Here is a 22,876-nt window from a genome sequence, read left to right on the forward strand (position 1 = left end):
TGTTAGCAATTATTTCTTCCCATCAGTCTGGGAAGGGTTAAAAGGCTATTTCCAAGTATTTGAAACTCAACATTGTACAGTGAGGGAGATTGTTCACAAGTAAAAAACATTCGAGACATTTGGCAATCATTCCAGTAGTGGACGCCCCAGAAAATTCACCCCAAGGTCAGACAAAGCAATGCTCAAATAAATTAGCAAAAAAAAAAAAAAGAATTATATCTCAGATTCTACAGGCCTCTGTTGGCATGCTAAATGTTAATGTTTAGTACAACTGGAAAAAGACTGAACAAGTATAGTTTTTTTGGAAGGGGTGCCAGGAGAATGCTTATTCTTTTTCAAAAAATAAGCATGGCTTAGGTGTTCAAAGTTGCACCTGAATAAACCACAAGAACAACACGGAACAGATGAGACCAAAGTGAAGTGTTTGGCCATAATGCACAAAAAAAATCCAACACAGCATATCAGCACAATCATCATAACAGCAGTCAAGCACGGTGGTGGATAGGGTGATGATTTAAGCTTGTTTTGTAGCCACAAGACTATTGTAATTTTTTTTTTCTTCTTTTTGCTTTCTTTTTTCGCTTTATCTCATCTGTAGCTTCTCTCTCAGTTACCATTCCTGCCTGGTCTTACCTCTTTCCTTCTTACCTCCTCCACTAAAGAAACCTTTAAGGGATGTTTGTTTAACGCTCATCTTAAAATTTAGCTGACCTGATAAGTGTGAAAATATTGTTTTCTGGAATCAATCTGTAGGTAATTTGGATAGTGACTCTTGAAGGGCAAAATGCATAATGAATAGTAGTTTTCTATCTATAGACATTTTCCCCAGAACGTTCTGGCGACTCTAAAGGCCCAGTACTTGGTCGCCACCTGGTGGTTGGGTACCGCATCCATAGAAATCTTTAGACTGTAGAAAGATATTTTTTTTAATCCCTACGCCTGAAAATCCTATTATTCCTACTCAAAATCTCTGAAATTCCGGAAATTATTATTATTATTAATATTACATCTATCTCCTTTTACAGTTTTCAAGATATTACAAAAACTAAATATCACAGCATACAGAACCACCTATATGATATTTTGTCTGAGCCAGTGTTGTAGTCATAATTTAAATCTTCAACTACAATCCAATTCAATTCACCTGACAGGTTGACCATAATTAGTATACGGTCATCTCAAATAATAGAAAGATTGCACTTCACTTCTCTTTCCTTCTTTCTTCCCCATTCATTTGAATGTAGAAATGCTACAGAGGGTTATGTTCTTACATCCATTCACTTCAATGCACAATATGGGACCATCAGCTTTAACTGTTGTTATGGTTTGGACATGTGCAGAGGAGGGACACGGGGTATATCAGTAGGAGAATGTTGAGGATGGAGCCACTAGGAAGGAGGAAAAGATAAAGATCAAGGAGGAGGTTTATGGATGTGGTGAGGCAAGACATGCAGGTAGTTGGTTTGATCGAGGCAGATGTAGAGGACAGGGGGGCATGGAGACGGAAAATGCGCTGTGGCGACCCCTAATGGAAGAAGCCGGAAGAAGATTTATTAATATTTATACAGCAATACAACAAAACATTATTTTTTAAACAGCACACACACACACACAAACACACGGTGCATCTTTCATGCAGTAATATCACTACTATCCCCAGCCTGAAACTGCCTCAAAGCTCAAATATAATTTATTTCTGAATGTTAACTGCCCCAAACTGACCTATCAATGAAAATAAGAAAATGATTCAATTTTAGATACATATTTCATTACACACATTAAATTACATGAGGTAATGACCATGTTATTTTAGTATTTAGAACGTTAAAGATATTTGATTTATGTCTAGGTTTTTGTGCGACCCCTAGATTTTCAACTATATTTGTTTCATAAGATACAAAATGTGATTACGCTGGTTAACAATCTTCCTCTCACGATCTCGTAGTCAAACCTTTCCCCCTCATCGTTTTTCCTGATATGCCTTTCCCCCCTTGTTGTTGCTTCTTGTTGCTTTTTGTCTGAAAGGTTTAATGACGGCTCTCCTGCAACGCATCGAGCATCCATGGTGCTTCATTCTAGTCAAACTTAAAAACAATCGCGCATTTTATTGACGTCATTGGTTACGTAGTATTCAGGAGACGGAATTAGATCTAGTGATCAGCAGGGAAGCAGTATGGACTCATGTTGTTGGCTGTTGGAAATGTTTGTCAAGATGCAATAAGTTGCAGTAACAGATTCAAAGTCAAACCAGCGTAGATCTGGATATCTTTTTTCAATTACGGAGATTTAAGCATGTCTCAGAGAGAAGAGAGCCTGGAGGGCTGTGACTGGAGCAGTCCGGAATGCCGTGCTTTGATGGATGGGATTTTTTTTCGCCAGCACGACTACATCCAGGCGAAGAGTAGTGATCATAAGGAGTTTTGGTCCTTCTTTGAGCGCTTCCATCGGTTTAAAGTGAAAACGGAAATGGGGAGCTCGAAACCCTGCAAACGTGTGGAAGAGTTAGGGAAGAAGCGTGCAAGCGGCACAGTGGATCTTGGGCTCCCAAAGGAATACGATGCCCGATACAGAATTAACATCTTCGTGAACACCCGAGACGTGGAGGAACGTTTCAGAGATTTGCGTGGCAAGCGACACAGAGACTCCCTGACCGACCCGAACAGCCAGAGGGTTACATACTGTCGTCTCGCCCTGCTTCATTTTCTAGACTTCATGCAGAAGCAGAGCTTCTGTAAACTCCTCAAGCTGCAGCGGGAGCAGAGGAACCTGCCCATCTTCCATTACCGTGACCGGATTGTGGAGCTGGTCCAAACACACCCGGTGGTGGTGGTGGCTGGAGATACCGGTTGTGGGAAGTCCACGCAGGTGCCCCAGTACCTGCTGGCGGCCGGTTTTAAGCATATAGCCTGTACTCAACCTCGCCGCATTGCCTGCATTTCCCTGGCGAAGAGAGTGAGCTTTGAGAGTCTCAACCAGTATGAGTCCAAGGTGAGAAAACACACCAGATTAGTGCTGGACAATAACGTTCAGCAGCTGTGCTGATACTCATATGGGAATGATATTTACATTTGCGGAATTTAACAGACCCCCTTGTTCAGAGCGATGTAAAAAAGAGCTTTGAGTCTCTAGCAATGAATAAATCTACACTGTTACACAAACTTAATATAAATCACACTACAACTCTTGATTTTTTTACAAAGCAAACTTGGAAAGTGCTAATTTAAGTGTTTCAGGTAGAGGTAGGTCTTCAGTCGTCGCTTGAAGATAGTCAGGGACTCTGTACGGACATCTAGGGGAAGTTCATTCCACCACCTCGGTGCCAGAACAGAGAAGAGCCTTGAAGTGTACCTACCTCTCGTTTTGAGAGAAGGTGGTACCAGTCGAGCAGTGCTGGAGGATCTCAGACAGCGTGGTGCAGTGTGAGGTGTGATGAGTTCTCTAGAGCAATATGGTGCTGATCCATTTTTGGCCTTGTAGGTGAACATCAGTGTTTTGAATCTGATACTGGAAGCCAGTGAAGGGAGCGCAGCAGTGGGGTGGTGTGGGACAACTTGGGCAGATTGAACACAAGTTGTGCAGCTGCATTTTGGATCATTTGCAGTGGATGAATAGAGTTCAGGGGAAGACCTGCCAGCAGAGAGCTGCAGTAGTCCAGTCTCGAAATCACAAGAGACCGAACAAGCACCTGGGCAGCCTGTGTGGACAGAAATGGTCAAATCCTTCGGATGTTGTAGAGAAGAAATCACAAAGCCACATTAACAACGTGTGAGGCAAAGGACAGTTGATTGTCCATGGTTACCCCAAGTGTGCAAGCAGTGGCTGAAGGGGAGAGCAGAGAGTCATAGGTTAACAAGTGTGTGCTGCATTCAGGTTCATCACAAAGCATTTTGATACATTTTGAGGATAAAGGTGTTTACTGCAAATAGTCTCATTTAGTCTGTTACTGCATGTATTTTTATGTTCTTAATATTATAACATATTTTTTCTTACTTATTGTAAACATATAACCAAGCATGAATACTTCACATTGTACAATGAGTCTGTTACAGCACTGTGGAGGAATTTTGGTCCATTGTCTATGCAGAATTGTTGTAATTCAGTTACATTGGAGGGTTTTCGAGCATGAACCGCCTTTTTAAGGTCATGCCACAGCATCTCAGTAGGATTCAGGTCAGGACTTTGACTAGGCCACTCCAAAGTCTTCATTTTGTTTTTCTTCAGCCGTTCAGAGGTGGACTTGCTGGTGTGTTGTGGATCATTGTCCTGCTGCAGAACCCAAGTTCACTTCAGCTTGAGGTCAAAAACAGGTGGCCGGACATTCTCCTTGAGCAGAATTCATGATTCCATTTGTCACAGCAAGTCTTCCATGACCTGAAGCAGTAAAACAGCCCCAGACCATCACACTACCACCACCATATTTTACTTTTGGTATAATGTTTTTTTCTGAAATGTGTGTTTCAACTGTTGTCTCTTCAGTCCACAGAGTATTTTCCCCGAAAGGCTTGGGGAACATCAAGATGTTTTCTGGCAAAACTGAGACGAGCCTTTATGTTCTTTTTACTCAGCAGCGGTTTTCGTGTTGAAACTCTGCCATGCAGATCATTTTTCATTTTCTTATGGTGGAGTCATGAACACTGACCTTAACTGAGGCAATTGGGGCCTGCAGTTGTTTGGATGTTGTTGTGGGGTCTTTTGTGACCTTTAGGATGAATCGTCGCTGTGCTCTTGGGGTAATTTTGGTTGGCTGGCACCTCCTGGAAAGGTTCTCCACTGTTCCATGTTTTTGATATTTGTGAATAATGGCTCTCACTGTGGTTCTCTGGAGTACCAAAGCTTTAGAAATGGCTTTATAACCTTTTACACACTGATAGATCTCAATTTCTTTCGCTCTCATTTGTTTCTGAATTTCTTTTGATCTCAGCATGCTGTCTAGCTTTTGAGGATCTTTTGGTCTACTTCACTTTGTCAGGCAGGTCCTATTTAAGAGATTTCTTTGATTGTGAACAGGTGTGGCAGTAATCAGGCTTGGTTGCGGCTGGAGAAATTTAACTCCGGTGTAATAAACCACAGTTTTACCAGGGGGGCAAACACTTTTTCACACAGGGCCATGTGGTTTTGGATTTTTTTCCCCCCTCAATAATAAAAAACTTAAATTAAAAACTGCATGTTGTGTTCACTTGTGTTCTCTTTTACTAATATTTAAATTCGTTTGATGATCTGAAACATTAAAGTGTGACAAACATGCAAAAAAATAAAAAAACCAGGAAGGGGGCAAACACTTTTTCCCAACACTGTAAATGTAAATGTGTATATCTTTTGTGGAAAATATCTTCCATGTTAACTGGGTATGCTTGATGGGGAAAAAAAAAATCTCATTCCAAACATTGTCTGTTCTTTATGGAGATCAACAATTCTAATTCTCAAACCCTCAGAGTTCTTTGCCATGAGTTGCCAAGTTGAACATCCAGTGGTCAGTATGAGAGAATTCATAGCACCAACTGTTAACTGCTCTATTAGAAGATACACACATTTGTATGATCTTGTGAAGCAAATGAAAACATAAACATGATTGATAGGACATGTGGCTTTGCATGGTTACACAACATACAGCTGTTATCATTTAGGGTGTACTCACTTTTGTTGCAGGCTATTTACACAATAATGGCTGGATGCTGAGTTATTTTTCTGCTATACAAGCTGTACATTAACTACTCTAAATTATATCCAAGTTTTATTTCTTCACTATTCTTTACAACTATGGTTGCTGAAATGTATATGTGTACTCTTTCTCTCTCTCTCTCTCTCTCTCTCTCTCTCTCTCTCTCTCTCTCTCTCTCTCTCTCTCTCTCTCTCTCTCTCTCTCTGTGTCATTAGCACAGTTGTAATTTTGATGTGACTGCATATGAAGTCATATCCTCACTTACATTCAAACAGGTGATAAATTTAATGGGACATCTTGGTGTTAGCAGAATTAATAACTAGCTACCAGTATCGTAATAGTGCCTACCAACATTACGGAGTGTCATGCAACAATGTCTTTTTCAGAAATAGCTTTATTACCAAGTATGTTTACACACAAAAGGAATTTGGCTTGGTGACCGGGGCTTCCAGAACAGGAGAAAGTACAGACAAAATATAAGTAAAACAGACAATTTAATAATGTGCTATATACAAATATTGTTTTGATGAATGTACAGATGTGTGCAGTTTACAAATGTTCCATTCGGAGTCTATGTATAATTGTGTCAGTTATGATGGACAATGTGTAGTGATGAACATTTTAATTGTTCATGCTGATTATAGGCTGTGGGACATAAACAGTTTTTATGCCTGGCTGTTCTGGTGGACGGAGCTCTGTAGCGCTGACCAGAAGGCAGCAGTTCGAAGATAGAGTGGGCTGGGTGTGTGGGGTCCAAAGTGATTTTCTTTTTCTCCACTATGAAAGAGTGAAGATTTTGGCAATTGCTGGGGGATTTCTCCTGAAGTCCACGATCATCTCCATTGTGAGCTTGTGTTGAGCTCCAGGTTGTGGTGGTTGTCTCCGTCACAGATGAGGCAGATGACTGTAAACTTTGAGGAGCTTGACAGAGGTTTTTTTTTAGAGGTGCAGTCTTTTGTGTACAGGGAGAAGCGCAGTGGGGGAGAGAATGCAACCCTGGGGAGCACCAGTGCTGATAGTGAGAGACCTGGATGTGAGTTTGAGCAGCCTCACTGTCTGCTGCCTGTCTGGGTGAATGTGTGAAGAGGGGGTGGCGTGTGTTAGACTGGGCTTTTCAAACTGGCAGGAGAACACATTCAGATTTTCAGCCAGCTGTTGATTCTCCACAGACTGTGGGGGTGGTGTCTTGTACTTGGTAATGTTCCTCAAACCAGTCCAGACTGACGCAGGGTCTTTGGCTGAAAACCTTTTTTTTTTAACCAATCTGATCTCCTTTGTAAGTTTGTTCCTGGCCTGGTAAAATACAAGATTTTATCCCCACTTCTGTATGGATCTTCTTTTACACAACGAAGCTGTTTGAGCTTCCCAGTAAACCATGGTTTATCATTATTGATTAATAAGAATGACCTGGTGGGGATGCACAAATCCTAAATCCTGTAAACCGTGCTCTGCTACATTAGTCCATCAACAGTCCTTAGTACAGGTTTAGCGAATTCAGTTTAGGCCTGTAGGGTGGTATGAGATGAACTAGGCTTAGTATATACTGTATATATACAGTGTTTCCTCTGAATATGAATGCCCCCGAATACGTATAATTCAGAATACGAATCGATATTCATAAACATTTTCATATCGGTTTACACATAAAAATTCAGAATACGAATCATCCGTATCTCACGGGCTAAATTTCAAAGGGATGATAGTTGTTCCGTACCACCTCCCATGCTCTCAACCCTCAGTTAGTGTCTTCAGTTTATAGTGGGAGCACTGTCTTTTTTGCTGTGTTTATCTCTGTGTCTTTGTTTTGTTAATATTCATCACTGAACAGTATCGCATATACTAGGAGTAAAAAAAAAAAATTGAAAGTAGTGAAACGAAGCAGTGTATCAAAAAGAGATTCGCCTCCTTCCAAACAATAATTCTCCCTTCATCTGCTCCATCATGCCAGCATTCACTCTTCTCAAAGGTAAAGTACCCAGTAAAGATACTGTTTTCCTCTTTTAGATGTTAAGGCACCATTATTAAATGCTAAATACTAAATAATATTAGTGCATATTGGTTGTATTTTTATTTTTATCTGAATATTTTGGGTCGTTCGAAACAAATTATCCCACTTTACACTATTCCTTATGGGAAAATTCATATCAGTATACGAATATTTCAGAGTGCGAATCGTGTTCCGGAATGAATGAAATTCGTATTCTGAGGTACCACTGTAGTTTGATCGATGATGATCACAAATATTGAGCTATTTTATGAGATGCTTAGTAGCTCCTGGTTCCATAAACTCAACTGAATGTATAAGACTGTAGAAAGGACATTACTCATAATCTTACATTCCAGTGCTCATGTTAGCTCTCACTCTCCAGTGTTTTTTTGTTGTTTTAAAAGATTTATAATCACAAACTTGATATCACCCAAATGAGGATGGGTTCCCCTTTTGAGTCTGGTTCCTCTCAAGGTTTCTTCCTCATAACATCAGAACAAACAAACAAAAACAGAAGAAGAATTGCTGAGCTCAGCACCATCACGATTGTGTATAAGTATATATATATATATATATATATATATATATATATATATATATATATATATATTATATATATTTAAACAAAGTTTAAATTACTAAACTGTAAAAACGTCCAATGCAATGGCCCAAGTATCATTTACTTCAATTTCTACTAACGTCTACATGCTTGTTCAGGTTTGCTATTGAGTTTTTATAAGCTGTTAGTTTGGTCTCTGGGCAAATACAGCTTTAACTGCACAAAAAAAAAAGCTGTTGCCTTTCTTGTACCTGAAGCTGAAGTGGTTACTTGGATATTGTGAGGGTGCACTTAATTTTCTTGAAGTTCAGCTTTCAACTTCAGAACAATTCACAGAGGTAGCACTTTCAGCTAGGTCTGCACTGGGTTCTGTTTCCATCTTTCTTGTGATTTAAGTAGTTTCTGGAGTGCAATTAATTTTTTCCTTCCATTTTGTTTTATTATTTTCTTTGCACCTTTTACTTGGTAACAAATGGTGACTAAATGTGAAATGGGATGTTCAAAAAGCACATATGAATCTTGTGGTCAGGTGTCCAAAATTTTTGTCCATATAGTGTATAACACACAACTTACCACAACAATTCAAAGCATATTTTGATGACTATTAGGTTTCCATTTCTTCTCTCAAAATTATAAAATATCTATAATACATTTTGCACAGTTTTCTAACCAACACTTTCTCGATCTAACAAATACTTCTTTTGTTTTGTTTATATGCAATTCATTAATTAAATTTAGCCTGCCAACACACTATCATACTTGAATTCTTGTTATGATTATCATTCGTGATCCCACCAAATAGCCCTAAATTTCCTCCTGTTTTAACTTATTAAACACTAAGTTTAATCTTATACTTCATAACTTTAAACATATCAAGTTCCAGTAACCTATTGATTTGATTTCAGTAGATTTCATTAGTAAGAAGGCAATCAATTTGAAACAATATTTATTGCTCAATGGACAGTATCAGTCTTGTTCTAATCAAAAATGAATTTTGCGATTGTTTAGACTTATCCATATTACTCCATGTTTTCTCTTCTTTAAATCTGGATGTCATCAGTTTGTGAATTGATATATTGCATTCATTTTTTTTTACATAGTTCCTCAATTTTTTAGAGGCTCAAACATTTATAAATATAAGAATTATTTGTAATACTTGGATGCAAATGCTTTGCAGTTTGTCAACACAAAGTATGGATTCTATCAACAAAATGCTTGACTAAATGAGTTTCCTTCTTTTGAGATGCATTGTCAGGCCTTCCCTCCAGCTGCCTTTAATTGCTGCTTGTTTGAGGGTCTTCAGTTTTGTTTTCAGTGAAAAAAGCATGCTGGTTCAGGTGAGGTGAATGACAACCATTTGATCTTCTATTTCTTTGCTTGGCTATTATGGTCAAGAGATGGCCATACAGATCATCCATCTATACAGTGAAGCACAGTCCAATTAATCTTACAGCATTGTTACAGCAGATACTGAATCTGAGCATTATAGCTCAATACACGCCAGAATTCGTCGTGCTACTTCTTTTAACAGTCACATGAGCAGAAGCCACCAGCTCCAAGTAGCACTGGAAGGTAAAATATATTAGAGATGGGACATAAAATGGCCAGGCACATAATTATAAACTAACCTGAGTGAACACATGAAAGTGGGGGCAAAATCTTGGAAACACTACACTACTAACCATAAACTTAGATCAGCTCATGTAATTGTCTTCATTTTACTTCTAAAATATGCTAAATGATGTTAGTTTCACGTCGCATAATATTTTGCCCTGCAGGGGTTTTTTTTGCCTCTAAAATTGTCAGGCAATAAACTTTTCAAAAGGTGACGGTGTCTGAATACTTTCTGAAGCCCCCATGTGTCTGATTTTTATACCTAGAAATTCATCAGTTAATAGGATCACAAAGTCTGTCAGATCCAGTTTAGTAAAAGTGTTAATGTTTTTTCTTGTAGCAATTTATGATTTCTTGTAGCAATGAATGTCACTTCTAAACGTGTGCGACATCGCATCTCTAAACATCACATGTACATGAAGTCACTTGTATTTAAACACTGAAACTGGTAACCTAAACTTTTGTCATGATTGTTTTATCCCCTTTAGGTTGGATACCAGATCCGTTTTGAGAGCAGACGCACATCAAGCACTAAGCTTGTGTTCTTGACTGAGGGTCTGCTCCTCAAGCAGATACAACATGAAGCTGTATTATCCCAGTACAGCGTGGTGATAGTGGATGAGGTTCATGAAAGACATCTACACTGCGACTTCCTCTTGGGTGTGCTACACTCTTTGCTTCACCGGCGGCCAGATCTGCGCTTGGTTCTTATGTCGGCCACTATCAACATTAAACTCTTCACCAGTTACTTCAACAATGCACCTGTGCTGCAGGTGCCAGGTAGACTCTTCCCAATTCAGGTGGGGATTCACAAAAACTGCCTGCCCTGCATTCGTTTTCTATAGCAGTTTCATCTGTAAACTGACTGATGGGTTAATATTAATGACACGTTGATGATTATTGACACACAAAGTACAGCAGATGCTCCCACGTAAATGGGGAATTTGGTGGCCAAGCAAGCACTTTGAACTTATATTCTTCATTCCATTATCCTATTGAAAGTGGTCACTGCCATGGTTCCCATGACTAGGTGTAACTGCTCTGCAGCAAAATTTAAGCATTATAAAATAATATATAAATATTTAAAATAATACCCCAGGACCCAAGTTTTCCCAGCAGAGCATTACCCAGAGTATCTCTGCTGACTTGCCTTCTTCCCATAGTGCATCCAGGACCAGACCGATTAGCCATTGCTTCCCCCTTGTATAATTGAGCCTTGGGTTCATTGTTCATTGGTTGTTTTTCCCTGGAACACTTTTAGTAGGTTACTTAGAGCTGCATACTGAAACAGCCCTTAAGATCAGCCATATGAAGTTGCTTTGACCCAGCATTCAAGCAGTCACAATTTGGCACTTGTCAAAGGCATAAGAACCCTTATGCCTGACAAATCTACCATTTTTTCCTCAGACAGATGCCCAGTGATCAGGATGTCCCCAGTTAAATTTGAGTGTCACTGAAAATCATATTTATGTCTTTCTTTAGGTGATATACCAGCCCATTCCTCTAAAGGAACAAGTGTCTCACAAGGAGAAGCTGGACCCAAGACCATACTTGCGTGTACTGCAGGGCATTGACAATCGCTATCCCCCTGAGGAGCGGGGTGATTTGCTGATTTTCCTTAGTGGTATAGCTGAAATCTCCACTATCATGGAGGCATGCCAAACGTATGCTGTGCACACCAGTCGCTGGATCATACTGCCCCTGCACAGCACCTTGTCACTGGCACAGCAGGATAAGGTAAAACAAAGGGAGTAAGGTCAACAGATGTACATTTGTTACAGCCAGTGATGCAGTGTCTTTTCTATGCTGGAGCGTATGTACCTTTTTTTTGTGTAAAAAGTAGATAGAACTATATACAGTATCTATATAAAGGAAATAATAATGTTTTGTCTTGAGTTTTTCCTTGGAGTTCATTCGTTGCTAATTTCTAGCAGATCTAGTCTGGCTATTAAGCAGTGTCCATTTAACAGTCCAGATTTCCTTAGGGTTATGTAATACCATACTATGTGGTAAATTATTTTAGATTGGCAATAATAAATAAATATGTAGTACTCATAACAGCCAAGTTCAAAGTATTATGATTTGCAATATGGTATGAATTCAATCCTTGTTGAGTTGGTAACACTAAACACCATAGATATGACTGTGTATTCTTTTTGTGTGTGCATGGTTCATTATTACAAGGTGAATTCTGGACTTGTGCCCAGGTTTCCAGGATAAAGTTTCCTGTGATTCTTAAGAGGATAACACTGTTATTGAAGATTAATTAATTAATTAAAATTTTTCCCCCAAGGTTTTTGACATTGCTCCCTCAGGATTGAGGAAATGCATCATTGCCACCAATATAGCTGAAACTTCTGTGACCATTGATGGGGTGCGCTTTGTAGTCGACTCAGGTACAGTATCTCCACTAAAGAAAATCAAACACTTTAGTTTTACCATTTAATAGAGTATAATCCTGTATTTTGTACACTGCCATTCAATATATATATATATATATATATATATATATATTCCAATCTGAGTTTGATTTGACCATGTAATCTGTAGGCAAAGTAAAGGAAATGACTTTTGACCCAAAGACTAAGATGCAGAGACTTCAGGAGTTCTGGATTAGTCGTGCCAGTTCAGAACAGAGGAAAGGTCGTGCAGGTCGAACAGGGCCAGGAGTTTGCTACCGGCTCTATGCTGAGTCAGACTATGAGGCCTTTGCTCCTTACCCTGTCCCTGAGATCCATCGAGTGGCTCTAGACTTATTAGTGCTTCAGGTACAGTTCTCTCATGCCTTTTTTAAAAACTCCAGCTTGCATTTTACATTTTAAGTAGAAATAGATTGCAGCAGCAGTGATATTGCAAGGCCAGGGTTGGTGTTGGTGAAATGGAAACATGTAATTCCTCCAGACACGGTACTTTGGTACAATCTCTACAATCTCTAAAACGGTCCACAATTAATACTGTTTTGAGAATGTAATCAATAACATTAAAGTTATCGCTACCCTTAACCCACAAGATTGTTGCTAATGTAGTCTAGCTTGTTGCTAAAGTTACTGCCTATTATACACTGTTGTCTGTGCAGCAGTTTTAGTCCAGATGGTTGCATGGAAATGAAAGCAGCACAGGCCTGGCCTTGATCTTTAAATTTAAAATGGTGGTAGGCTACATTACTTCATTGCTATACTGTTGTTTGTTAGACGTCTTTCAAACTGTGCATTTCTTTAAATCTATCTACCTACATCTTCAAACCAAAGGGCAATAAAAATGTTTTCCTGTGCACTATTGCCAGTGTTAAAATGCTGTTTAATTTATATAATATTACTGTTGGATGGCAGAGTGGGTAAGTGGGGAAAAGTTGATGCCAAATATCTACAGACAGAGTCCTGGATTTGAATTACTGTTTAAAAATCAAAAGAAAAAAAGTAAATACAAAAAGATAGACAGCTATACCTTTTTTTTTCTTTTGTGCAGATGAAGAGCATGGATCTTGGAGATCCTTGTTCTTTTAACTTTATAGACCCTCCTGCAGCCTTTAGCATTCAGACATCTATGAGGTATCTAAAGGAACAAGGGGCACTCAATGCTCAGGGAGAGCTCACCAACATTGGCAGTCTTCTGGCCAAGCTTCCTGTGGATGTGGTTATTGGTAGGAGACACTAACATTTCATTTGATATTACATTGTTTCTGAGATTCATCTTTTCCAGAAAAGCATGAAACCATATTGAACCAGTGATAGTCAATTTAGGTATGAACTACAGTTCATTTAAATGTATTTCTTTGTTCATAAACATAGTATATTAGTTATTGAGTTAATGAGTTATTCCCCAAAACACAAACAAATTAAATCATTTAAATTTTCCATGAATATTTTAGGTCAAGGCATTTCAAGGAAAGCTGTGATTATGACCAAATATTCATAATTAAAAGGCAGCTAAATTATATGTGCTTTTATGTGTGTTTTTAGGTAAAATGCTTGTTCTAGGTTCACTATTCAACCTGGTGGAGCCGACGCTGACTGTAGCTGCAGCACTGAGTGTTCAGTCGCCATTTCTGCGCAGTGCTCAGCACAACCCAGATTGTGCCACTGCACGCCAACCATTGCAAAGTGATCTGGGAGACCCTTTCACTTTGCTCAACACTTTCAATGCGTGGGTGCAGGTCAGTCAGCTATATGTTTTAGGTCAATGTCATTTTGTTGATATTTTAGAAGTAGTGACAAGCATTGTACTGAAGTCCAAATAGAAGACCAGCTAGATTTTTCCTCTGTAGGTCAAAGGGGAGAGGGGGGGAGGCTCCAGGAAGTGGTGCAAAAGAAGAGGACTAGAGGAGCAAAGACTGTATGAGATGGTTAACCTGAGACGACAATTCAAGGTAAGCATTCGAAAAAATGAGGCCACGGAGTCAAATAAGTTAAGGAGACTTTAATTGTGATAGTGGAATTTGTAATATTGGTGCTCTTGATTTTGTGTAAATTAAATCTTTGCCTATTCAAACTGTTAAACATCTGTATATCTGTGACCGCTAAATATTCTTTATGCATTATATATCATGAAGGAGCTGTTAAAGAGTCATGGACTGGTGGGGTCTGAGTCACACTACATGGCTGAGGACCAGGCGCAGCGCAGGAAGAGACTGACTGAACGTCAGAAACTACACCAGCTGAAGAGAGAGCATGATTTAAAGGAGACCAGTCGAAGAAAAGTGTTACATCTGGATGATGGCCTAGAGCAAGGGTTATCATCGGATGAGGAAGCCGCAGGGTCAAGCAAGAAGAATAAAGACTCTGAAGCACAGGACATAGACATACAGGTGCTTAACTTAGGAGAAAGCAGCACAGATCCAAAGAGACTAGGCATAATTACATTTTTCCTTGAAATATTTTTTGTTGTTTAACAAATGGTTGACAGGGACTACAGTCATCATATGACAGGATTTTAAGAATGCAGAACAAAGATTTGGGAATTTTGTTTCCAGTAATCTGGTACAAAATGCTTGTACATGTTCAGAGAATTCAGTACTATACATCAAACTACATAACATGCATCCAAGTAGCATTGCTGAATAGTTATTACACCACTGGCATAGAGTGGCACTGTTTGATTGGGACCTTTTGGTTGCTTTTTGGTGCTTTGAGCATGGTAAATTACATTACCCACTCTACCTCTGAAACCAGCTCGCTAACTCTTGACTAGTTACCTAAAAGAACAAAACGGTCACTTTTTGATATACGTATATTAGATACACGGTTTTTCTTTATTTGATAATAGCGAAACCTATTCTGTAACAATATACAGAGCTGCATTTTATAAAGATTATTACAGAATAATTGTATTTAGTTTGTTCAATTGGGATTTTGTTAGGCACAATCTTGAGCGTATTAGTCTGCTAAACAAACAATAAATCTATAAATATACACTAACCGTCCAATATTAGGAATACCTGTACATCTGCACTCTCTTGTAGTCCTATCAGTCAGTCGTGTACAAACAGTGCAGTACCAAAATGGAGACATGGGTCAGAAGTTTCAAGTTAATGTTTAAATCAAACATCAGAAAGCAGAAGGTTTGTGAGCTCAGTGACCATACCTGTGGCATAAATACTCAAATAAGTCAACACTAAGCTCAAGAGCAACCACTTTCTTAATTTTCTAATTTCTCAATTTAAAGTATTATTAACAGTGCACACACAACTTTCTGTTGTCCAGCTCTGTCTGGTTAGAGTGAACACTGAGAACTCAAACAGATGTCACTTAGTAGACTGACTGTCCAAGCACTTGTTACCGGCAGTTTTCCTGCCTTCTCTTCACCTTCAGCTGGTTCTTCACCTTGCCCCCACTGCCACATCAGTGTTTAGAAACTATTTAGGAAACTGCTGCTCTCCTGGGAATTTCAAAGCTAACAGTCAAGAAAGTTTATACAGAATGGTGTGGAAAAACAAAGAGAGAAATAAGCAGAGAATGAGCAAAGTGAATTAAGTTGTCTGGTAGCTAGCTGATTGAAGTAATTGAATTAAGCACCCTTTACAATCGTGTAATGCATAAAAGCATCTTAAAACACAGCACATCAAACCTCGAGATGGGTGGGCCTTAGAAGCAGAAGACCACTTCACATTCTACATGAATAGTAGTTTTTGACACTTGAATCAGACACAGAAACAAGACTGAACACAAGAAAAAGACCAAGGTGATTTTTCTCCCCCTAATCTTTAGCCTTCCAGATTTGGTGAGTTTGTGTCGATGCTAGCCTCTGATTTCTGTTCCTGTCTGTTAGAATGGAACCCATTGTTGTCTGCTGGTATAGCCTATCCGTTCTGGCAACTTGAAGCACTCTGGCCATTTTCTAGCCAAACTTTTTTGCTGTTTCAGTGTTTTTAGTCCATCAAAAGGCTGAACGATATCCTTACAAAGTTGTTTTGTATTTCTTGCCACAGGAAGTGAAGTTTAAACTGCGCCATGATGTTAGCAAACTTCAGGAAGATGCGTATGCTAGTGCAACGCTTTCTTCTAAGCAACAGACCCTCTTCAGACTGCTACTGTGCCGTGGCCTGTACCCGCAGCTGGCCCTGCCTGATGAACATAACTCTGCCCGCAAAGATTCAGAACAGGCACAGGCACACACACAAACACACAGGAAAAAAAACATAACTTTTCCATAATAAATACATAACAAGATTTGTTTTTGTTCAGGTGTTTCACACTCGTAACAAGCAAGGGGTTGTGATCCACCCCACCAGTGTTTTTGCCAATAATTCGGATTTGCTGCAAATCACTCAATATGAGTCTGGTAAGTCTGGTATACCTTTTAAAAAAAAAAAAAAAAAGAAAATCGATATTCTGATTGTCTAGTCGTTAATGTCTTGTATACATTTTCATGCTTATATTCTCTTTAGCCCTTTCACTGTCTATTTTCCCCCCTTTCTCTCTAGGCACTGAGCAAGGGCAGAGTAATGCACATCAGTTGCTGGCTTTTGTAACTCTGCTTGAAACTAACAAGCCCTATTTGTCAAACTGTGTACGGGTTCCTGCCCTGCAGGTTAGAGAAATGACAAGTAGACACTAGTAGGTTGTATGACATACAAACAAATAAAAAGTAAATAGATGATCTCTGGGGAAAAAGTAGAAGTAGCAATTCCTACACTGTTTTAGTCCAGACCAGGTAGCCCATGGGCTTGACGAAGTGTATGGTGTGCTTACTTACAGCACACCTGATTATGCATATTTTCACAGCTCTCAGTGTGTTGGCTTAATAAAAGTATTTAGGTAAGTAGGCTTTTAAATTAGAACTGAGAACACCTGTTACATACATTTTTGTAAGTACACCTCGATTTCAGTCAGGAAAAGTAAATACACATACCTTTAATTTTGTGTTTTATATATCAGGGCCAGTTGTGTGGTCCTCATCAACTTCTATAAACAAGCATATAACCTTGGGTGACAACAAAAACACAGTAGATTTTAAAATATCTTTTCCCCACACAGTAAACTATCATACAGCACATTGTATAGTCAACATCGTCTATTGTCATAAGCATTTACTTTTATTCCCTTCATTAAGTCTTCATCTCTCTCCAGGTTTTGCTGCTAGTGGCAAACTCGATAGACAGCAATGCAGACTGCACACGGCTGGTGGTGGATGGCTGGCTGGAGCTGGTTATAAGTGATAGTGGGGCAGCTCTGAAAGTGCTGTCCTCTGCCCTAATGATGAGGAACAATTGGGACAAACTGCTGCAGGTCAAATTGAGCCAGTTAGGTTTAAAATCTACTGCAGGTGTGGGGCTTGCTGGTCCAACATCATCCAATCATGAGTTGGGAAAAATCGCAGAAGGACTTGTACGCTTCTTACTGTATACTGAGGTAATGGGTTTTCCTGTGCTGCATACATGTGGTTTGAATATCTTTTAGATTATTCTTAGGTTTTTACTGGTCTGGATGGGTTTGAAGTAATTTGGGATAGGAATGTCAGTAATTAATTATTCTTTGAGAGATTAACCCTAACCCAAGAAGTATTTAACACAGAAGTCTCTGACCAGGTGAGTTACAGTCTGAGAAGGCTTACCCCACTGCAGTTTCAAAACCTGTATGCTGGACCTCAGCTGAACAATGAGGTTTCCCTCCCTCCCCTCTTCCCTGAGATGAAAGCTGAACCTGATTCAATTAAAGGAGGTCTACGTGTGACCAGCTACTTCTCCTATAATTGCCTCTGTGTAAGTGATCACTTTAATAGCTTTCTAAGGTTGTAATTATGTATGTGCAGAGATGTCAATGAATAGCTAATACCCTAAAGTTTTGTATACTTTGTGCTAGGAATTAATATCTCTGCCCAGTATTGACTGAAAATAACATTGTTATATTTAATTACATTACGGAGAAAGTCATAGGTTTCAGTGACCTATTAGTGAAAATCTCGCTCAATGGCTAAATCAAAAGGGTTACCAATTTAAATAAGAAGAAAAAGAACTGCTTAAGCTATATTTTTGTCACACTGTGGTTTCTTTTTTTTGGGTGCAGCAACCCCCTGTAAGTATAGAATGATGTATCACATCTTTTACTTTCAAGACACTAAGTTTCAGTGTGCATTCTTTTTGTAACTTGAGTCCTGCACTGTTTAAAATCTCATTCACCCACTCACTTATTTTTCATTCTTTATACACCACCGCAATGGATATGTAATGTAACAATCAAGATGTGATAGTATTTCAGCTTTACTTAAATAGTTTTAACCAATGTTTTGCATTTAAATACTGTAGTTAGAAATCAAGTAATATTGGCATCCTTGATAAATATGAGCAAAGAAGGTTGTAAAAAATGTTAATTGCAAACACAACCCGATTTTATAAAAAATTAAAATAAAAAAGCAATTGTTGCCAACCTTTTAGTCAGTACTTTAGCAAAACTTCCATACCTGCTACCTTATAGGGTATGGAGTTTGTTTGTTTTTTTTGTCAGTAAACCATCTTTGTGTTGATTGGGATCATTGTCTTCCTGGAAGATCCAATCATGGCCCATTTTAAGCATTCTAGCAGAGGCTGTTTGGTGTTCATTTATTATCTGTTGCTGATTAAAAGAGCCCTTAATATATGCTGTATGCTGGATATCCCTGTATGCAGCATTATAAATTAAACACATTTAAAATTACATTTCATAAAACTGAAAAATTAATTTAAAAGTTATGCAAATTGCACACATCACGTTTTCTGTGAACATTTAAATCTGTCACTCAGTTTGTACAGTAAGTACAACAGGATACAGCAGTAGAAAGTTGATTCATCCGTGTAAATGTGTAAAAATTTATTGTCCTTACTGTGGTTAAAATACGGCATTTTGCCAAATTTCTGCAGTTTATTTGGAGGAAATTTCGTGGGTTTTATATATATATATGTATATATATATGTATATATATATATATATATATATATATATATATATATATATATTTATATTTATATATATATATATTTATATTTATATTTATATATATTTATATTTATATTTATATATATTTATATTTATATTTATATATATATATATATATATATATATATATATATTATATATATATATATATATATATATATATATATATATATATATACACACACACACACACAGTACAGACCAAAAGTATGGACACACCTTCTCATTCAAAGAGTTTTCTTTATTTTCATGACTATGAAAATTGTAGATTCACACTGAAGGCATCAAAACTATGAACTAACACATGGAATTATATACATAACAAAAAAGTGTGAAACAACTGAAAAATGTCATATTCTAGGTTCTTCAAAGTAGCCACCTTTTGCTTTGATTACTGCTTTGCACACTCTTGGCATTCTCTTGATGAGCTTCAAGAGGTAGTCAATTAAAATGGTCTTCCAACAGTCTTGAAGGAGTTCCCCGAGAGATGCATGGCACTTGTTGGCCCTTTTGCCTTCACTCTGCGGTCCAGCTCACCCCTAAACCATCTCGATTGGGTTCAGGTCCGGTGACTGTGGAGGCCAGGTCATCTGGTGCAGCACCCCATCACTCTCCTTCTTGGTCAAATAGCCCTTGGTGCCTTCAGTGTGACTACAATTTTCATAGTCATGAAAATAAAGAAAACTCTTTGAATGAGAAGGTGTGTCCAAACTGTGTATGTGTATATATATATATATATATATATATATATATATATATATATATATATATATATATATATATATATATACATACATACACACACACACACACACACACACACACACACACACACACACACACACACACACACACAGTGTCTTCTATTCCGTTGTGATCGACAGAATATGTATTGAAATTGGACTGACTGCCCTTTGCATTTTAAAACTGCTTAGCATGTCAACATAAATTGTGGAACGGATAATGCAATCAATTGGTATTGTAGTGAGAGGAACAATACAGTAATCTGACAGTAACCACAAGATTGCTTAACTCTTCACCTATCAAAACATCCACACTCCGGTTACAGACTGATTAAGAGGACACCTGAAAGCTCTTGTTCATAAGTCCAGTGGAGCAGAGTCAAGGACTCTATGAATAGACTTGATTCATCTGGAGTCCTTGCTAGAATGTCACATCTTGTTAGAAGATCATATTTAGAACAGGCATCTGTCTCTCCTACACTATGACATAAACCATAAGCTGATCAGGTAGGTTAATAATTATTTTTGTAGACATTTCTTGTCGTACAGCAATGTATCTTATTATATTATCGAAATTGTTTAGGTACTTAACACATTGTGTAAATTTAACAGTAACTACAGAATTGTTTGACTCCACCTCATTTATGCAATTATTCAATAAGTGTGTAAAGTCACACAAAGATCCACCATTACCCTTTCTTGTGCAGCCATCTATGCCTCCAAACATTATTAAGTCGAGAGAACATTTCATGCACATATGTACCCAAACAGTTTTGATAACAAAATAAGGTATGATGCTCTACAACCAGTTTAATTCAATTGCATTTTATTTGTATAGCACATTTATCAAGACATTTTCTCAAACCAGTTTACATTAGTAAATAGATTATGAATATAAATTTTAAATATAATTTTTTAAAATCAGTACCTATTGGTTTATCTTTATTGGCAGATACGGAGATACGGAGAAACATTCATTATACTCATCCTTATCAAAGTAATGTCTGGTTGGTGTCCAAATGCTCAAGAGACAGAGGTCCCTCAACTGAATATGATCGCACAACATGACAAATTTGACATTTTAGCAAGGACTCCCGCTATATCAACTCTTAATTATTCGGTCTCTGACACTGCTCCACTGAACACAATGACCAAGAGCCTTCAAGGATCCTGTCATCATTCTGTAACCTGAGTGTGATGTTTTGATTGTAACCTCAATATTGTCTAACTCTGTCTTTTAGGTGACTGTATGGTCCGCTCACTGTAACATTAAAATCTTGCATTGTCTGTTCCATGGTTTGTGTTGACCTGCAGTTTTAAAAAGCAAAGTACATTCAGACCAATTTCAACCAATCGTCTGAGGTGCTGCTCATATAGGCCGAGTTCGAGACGGCCTGTTGGCACGTTGGTGTCACATCTTAATAAAATCTTTTCATTGCCTTCTATGCTCATATTTATCAAGGATTCCAATATTAGTGAAGGACTAATATATATATATATATATATATATATATATATATATATATATATATATATATATATATATATATATATATATATATATATATATATATAATATATATATATAATATATATTAATATTACATAGTTCTTTGATTTTCACGGGCTTAAAAGTAATTGAATATCACACACTAACGTAGTGTTTATAATTTTTAAGATGCCTTTTTAAAATCTGGTAAGGGGCAACAGATGAAATTTAGCCATTCAGGCTAACTGTATTATTTATTTATCTTACTGTTGATCAGTGAGCACTGTCCCTATTAAATAATTCAATAATGATCTGTATTTGCATTAGCAATTCAAAATTTACAGATTACCTATTTGCCTAAAATAACTAAAAGTGTTCATTTAGGTTTACAGTATATATGGATTTTAGCCACGTATCACTTTGGTACAAAGTAGTGTTCACTTCTAGTGAACCAGGTAATTAATTCAGGAGCACCACTGATAAAGGACCTCCAAGTTAACTTTGGTGAACAATGCATTCTTTAGCCTTGTTTAAGACTAGATGTCTTTTCTTTGCATGTGTGCATACAATAAAGGACCACAAAGACTTGTACAGTGAGTGTTTGCGGACATTTTGGACTTGCCCTCACTGTGAACTGCACATGCCCTTCACCCCACTGGAGCAAATGCAGCATGAGGCCACCTGTAGGCCACCAGAGGAGCAGCAGCCTGAGGAGGGTGAGATTATGTATTTGGCTATTTATATATAGAAATACCTTAAATCTGCATTGTGTTCATTGTTTTTTCTTTAAATTGTAAATATAAGCAAGATTTGGATTGCATCAGTTGTACTGAAGACTAAGTTGGTATGACACACAAACCTACAGTTTTATGCCAGGTTTTAATCCGAGTTCTTTTAATCTTCTTCCACAGAGCCTGACGTGGTAAAATCTGCATCCTTGTCTAATCTGACTAGACTCTACCATTGTAATATCTGCAAAAAAGACTTAACCCTCACCTCCACTGAGATACTTAAACACAAGCGTCAACACCAGTCATGAGTTCTTCCTGCCCCTGTACACAAAAACAACTCTGTACCAGAGGAAGTTTTACTGTGTATGTTTTTCTTTTTGAAAAAGAAAATTGTAAAAAAATTCTTGTAGAAATAGGTATGTGTATTTCTGAAACATATGTATGTGTACACAAAAATAGGTATGTGTATTTGTGAATCATAATACTCTCCATTTCAATTTTACATTATAAACAAAATGGTCTGGAAATGTTTTACTGCATGTGCTTTCTGATCAACACTTAATGTGTTTTTGTGTCCATTTCCACCATATGCAATATTTGTATGTACAAAATGTTTTTCCAGCAAGTGGTTCCAGTGGGTAATTTAAGCTCAGTCACCTTTGAAAAACTTTGATAGAAAATGCACAT

The 22,876-nt window shown here is 37.8% G+C and overlaps 1 protein-coding gene and 1 long non-coding RNA gene across 2 annotated transcripts; one reads left to right on the plus strand and one right to left on the minus strand.

Annotated features, from left to right (window-relative positions):
• The first annotated feature begins 2,117 nt into the window (after positions 1–2,117).
• Positions 2,118–22,720, plus strand: dhx34 (DEAH (Asp-Glu-Ala-His) box polypeptide 34). Its single transcript, XM_083552622.1, has 16 exons — positions 2,118–2,988; positions 10,308–10,619; positions 11,302–11,556; positions 12,113–12,215; positions 12,370–12,587; positions 13,285–13,459; positions 13,779–13,972; positions 14,084–14,185; positions 14,369–14,623; positions 16,244–16,417; positions 16,500–16,596; positions 16,739–16,845; positions 17,385–17,666; positions 17,843–18,016; positions 22,033–22,174; positions 22,370–22,720. The coding sequence occupies exons 1-16, from the start codon at positions 2,293–2,295 to the stop codon at positions 22,495–22,497; spliced, it is 3,414 nt and encodes a 1,137-aa protein (XP_083408748.1). The 5' UTR covers positions 2,118–2,292; the 3' UTR covers positions 22,498–22,720.
• On the minus strand, positions 15,061–18,876 carry LOC310732369. The gene is made up of 2 exons (XR_014535469.1): positions 15,883–18,876; positions 15,061–15,670 (listed from the first exon to the last, which is right to left on the minus strand). It is a non-coding gene; the product is annotated as an uncharacterized lncRNA (long non-coding RNA).
• Positions 22,721–22,876: the final 156 nt, after the last annotated feature.

Source organism: Silurus aristotelis, assembly GCF_946808225.1.
Source record: "Silurus aristotelis genome assembly, chromosome: 10".
Classification (NCBI taxonomy): domain Eukaryota; kingdom Metazoa; phylum Chordata; class Actinopteri; order Siluriformes; family Siluridae; genus Silurus; species Silurus aristotelis.